Source organism: Curcuma longa, chromosome 8 (genome assembly GCF_044706935.1).
Source record: "Curcuma longa cultivar G26 ecotype Majalengka, Jawa Barat chromosome 8, ITB_CL_G26_1.1, whole genome shotgun sequence".
Taxonomy (NCBI): Eukaryota; Viridiplantae; Streptophyta; class Magnoliopsida; order Zingiberales; family Zingiberaceae; genus Curcuma; species Curcuma longa.
Window position 1 is genome coordinate 14,291,164 of NC_133868.1, and position 4,232 is coordinate 14,295,395.

General features: G+C 36.0%; 1 protein-coding gene across 1 annotated transcript; it reads right to left on the reverse strand.

Moving 5' to 3' along the window:
- Nucleotides 1-1,428: 1,428 nt before the first annotated feature.
- LOC141833461 (F-box protein At1g67340-like) lies at nt 1,429-2,854 on the reverse strand. The gene is made up of 3 exons (XM_074720912.1): nt 2,579-2,854; nt 2,290-2,452; nt 1,429-2,138 (listed from the first exon to the last, which is right to left on the reverse strand). The coding sequence occupies exons 1-3, from the start codon at nt 2,818-2,820 to the stop codon at nt 1,485-1,487; spliced, it is 1,059 nt and encodes a 352-aa protein (XP_074577013.1). The 5' UTR covers nt 2,821-2,854; the 3' UTR covers nt 1,429-1,484.
- Between the last annotated feature and the right edge of the window lie 1,378 nt (nt 2,855-4,232).

Below are 4,232 nucleotides of genomic sequence, written 5' to 3' on the forward strand. Positions count from 1 at the left end.
TAAAATTTTTGAATCCTCCTGCATTATTATGAAGATAAATATAATCACGTAAAATTGTTGATCTCCTTTTCCTAGTAGATCTCTTGAAAGACACTTACACTTGAGTTGGTTGTGGCATCTACTCAATCATAGGAGGTAATATCGCAACTTGAGCTAATGGACTCTCTATTTATGTTGGAGGTAGCACAAGAATTGATGCAATAGAGTGAAGCAAACAAGGATATGATCCTCACCCAAAGGAAAGTTTGTCAATTCTCACCTAGAAAAAAAGAAATTATAAATTATATTAACTCAAAACGTGATCAATACATGCAATCCTAACCGCTTTTTATAGTTTGAGGACAAAACCCATGTTCTTTATAAAATAATAGTCTTTTTAATAAACCACTATTTTTTTTAATAAAAACCTAACAAGCTTTTTTAAAGAAACTAAACAACTTTTTTAAAAAGATCCAACTAATTATAAAAATTAATAACAAAGACAACTTTTAATATATTAAAATTTTGATTATGTTAGGAATATCTTGATTCACTACTCCTATTAGATATGCAATTCTAATGGTGTTAAAAATCAATATCCTACACTACCAATTGCAACAATAACAAGTTTGATTCCATATCTTGTGTTCAATATAGGAAATGTTATGCTCTTGTTTGGATAAACACCTCCTTTAAATGGGGCATGAGTATGTATTAATTCGTACTTCTTATCTCGTGTTAAGAAGCAATAAAGTTTCATCGATTGTACCTTTCACACTATAAATTTATGACTTCGACTATACTAGTACAACATGTTAGGTTTAGAGAGCATCCATTTTGAGTCTAGCAATTATACATCCCTAAAGTATTGCAACTTAATTTTACTAGTTATATATGATTTTTGATGAAATGGTGTTGGAGACGCGATTATACATAACCACCTTTTATGGTCACTCCAAAAAAGAAGAAAGAAGCCATAAAATTATAAATAATAATAAGGATCAACTCAATTATTTACAAGTCATAATATTTTTATATTTAATAAAAAAATTAAAATCATCTTTTATTTTCATTATCATTAAAATGTGCCTCATTTTGAAATAAGTAATTATAGTAAAAAAAATATTTTATATTAATCAAAATTATTTAAATATTAATTAAAACTGTTTTAATTTGATAAAAGCTTAAAATTAGTCAAATACTACAATTAAAATAATTTTAATTAAAACTATTGCAAATATAGTTGATAAAAAAACATAATTAATTGACCCTACTTTGTAGAAGTTTAGTAAAGTAAAAGTTTATTTTTTCACACGACCAACAGTGTAGGACTATTGGTGACGATTTTTTTTTTTTTGAAGTAAAGTAAAAGCTGACAACTGATTTAAATTGCAATTTGTTTCATGATTAAAGTTTAAATTAAGATTAGCCAAAAAAAATTGCATTAAATTCAGGAGAGCGAGCTCGATTTCACGTTAAATGGCCGTAAGTCTGTCCTGTTTCTCTCACTGCGAGGCGGCGGCCCATGGCACTGTCGGGGCGCACTCAGCCTTGTGCGACAGCTTCCAATCCAACGCCTGGCACGCCCTCGAGCAGTAGTTGACCAGGCCGCACACCGAGCATCGCCGGAATTCGTGGCGACGTGTCTCCCTTCGCCCGCACCCTCGGTGGGAGCAGAGTCGCAGTCCCTCGCTCGCCGTCGCTCCGCGACCCCCGAACCATTCCACCAGGAATCTGTTCGCCGGGTGCGGATCCGGCGCCGGCAAGCTACACCCGTAGTCGCTCAGAAGAGAGTAGCCTCCGGGCTCGGCCAGACGACGTTTCTCCAGCCACTCGGGCAAGGAGGAGGAGACGGCGGCCGCGACCTCCCGGGCGTTGACCTGCACCAGGAGATGCCGGCCCGCGGCGGTGTTGCGGCGGACGCCGTAACCATCCTGGAGGCAGTGGCCGAGCTCCCGGAGAGCGTCTCCGTGGCCGAGGAATGCCGCCCGGGCACACAAGGAGACGCCGGCGCGGAGATCCTTGTGAGCCTTGGAGCCGCCGCTGCCGTTAAACTGTACGATCGCCAGAGAGTAAAGGGCGGCGGCGTTGGAACCAACGGCCGCCTTCGCCATCAGCGAAGCTCCGCTTCCCCTGTTCTCTAGTGCATAGAATCGAATCTGGTTCCACAAAAAAAAGTCGCAACTTTATCCCCCAAATCACAAAAGATGCTCATCGCCGAGAAAAAAAAAAAATAAAAGCTGCAACTTTATCCCCAAGCCACAAAAGGTGCTCGTCACCGAATACAAATCGCAAAGAAATTCTACACACCATTCCGAGAATATAACTCGCTTCTAGGTTCCCGCAATCGACGCATCTCTTGAGGAATCTGTGAGCGGAATCACGCCACGCCTTTGCTCGAATAGAGAGACAGCTTGAGCCGGCCTTGGACAGTACCAGAGGATGGTGTCCGAGGGCATGGAATCGCTTACATCTGTAGAAGAAAGTACCAACAAAAACAAATCAAATTTTTATCCACGAAACCGACTAAAAACGCAACTTTTAGGGCGATTATTAAACTCATCGGCAAGGAAAAGGGGGGGCGGAGTAATCGGCGTACGTCAAGAGGGCGCTTATGAGATCGGCGGGGCGTTGGGCGGAGGAGCTGAGCTTGGAGAGCACGGAGACGAGGAGATCATCCGGAAGCCCGTCGAAGTAGTCCGCCCTCGCCTCCGCCGGCGACGTAGCAAGCCGCCGTCGTTTCCGGACGCGAGGTTCTGCCCTTTGCTCCCTCTTTCCCTCATTCCTGCTCGCTCCTCGTTGGATGACCTGAGTGCTTCGTCTCCGGCTTTGGGAAGCCATTGCCGCCGCCGTGTTTATTGCTGAGTATCCTACACCTGCGTGCTCGTCGTGACTTCACACGCAATAAACCGATAGCTCTTATAAGAACACCTACAAAATTCTGGGAAATTTTCAGAATGGTCCAAGGCTTTGCTTTTATTTGTTTTGAAATTTCCAGAATATTCAATATTGACAACAAACCTCTTAATTTTTTTAATTTTTTTAATAATTCAAATATCTCACTTTTATAATTCTACAAATTCTAAAGATTACCAATTCTCTTTAACAGAAATTTTTCATCAATTATCATAATAAATCAAAAAAATAAATAAATCCTGACAAAAAAATACAGTATCATAAATTTTTCAAACTTTTAAAATATAATATATCTTAAATAAAATATAATATCCGTTCATTTCACTTCTTACTACTTCTTACTATCACACGATAGTACCGGAGTCTTAAATACTCCCTCTTCAATAAAACTGAAGGAGAAATTAATATTTCCATGACTCACCAAGGACAACGTATGGGCGTGAATTAGATCAGTAGATGATAATCACGAGTAATGAATCAAAAGTGTACTCAAATTGGCAACTTTAACAATTATATGTAGGCATAGTAAATGAATCAAATATTTATAATTATTTTATTAGATAAAATTTACTTATATTTAATAATAAAATAATATATAAAATAAATACATTTTAAAATTAGTAATTTCATTTCCATGACGTTTATGAATAATTTATAAATAAACTTAATATTTAATTTAAATAAAATTTAATTATAAATTTATTTCTTAATTTTTTATTCAAATACATGAAATTATAAATTTTTATATTCTAAAATTATTTCTCAAATGTTATAAATAAGAAAATAATATAAATTTCATAATTAATTAAGCGTTTAACTAATTTATAAGGACAACAATACTATTAAGTAGTTAAGCTCGATTAAAAATTCAAACTTGATTCAAGCAAGATAAAATTTTTAATAAATAAATTTGAATACAACTAAACTTAGCTTTCCTAAGCTTGTTTACATCCCTACAACTAGAGGTGAGAATTCCATGAAAAATCAAATCGATCGAATCAAATAAATCAAAACTAAACTAACCGAACATTTTTTAAACAAACCGACCCATTTGAACTTTACCACTAAAATCAAATAAATCAAATCAATATAGAATTAATTAATTTGATCAATTACTAAATTAATCAAACTTTTCTTAAGAGACGACTAATGATGCATCATCTATCAAGTACTACTATTAAATAGTCAAGTCTACAAATTAATTGCTAAACATATTATTCTGATGTCTGATTTATCAATTGATTAGTTGAGTTGCACAATCGTAATTCGCTTCAAATACAATAGTTAATTACTCACAACATAAATATCAACGGATACTGATTTGATTTAAACAAATT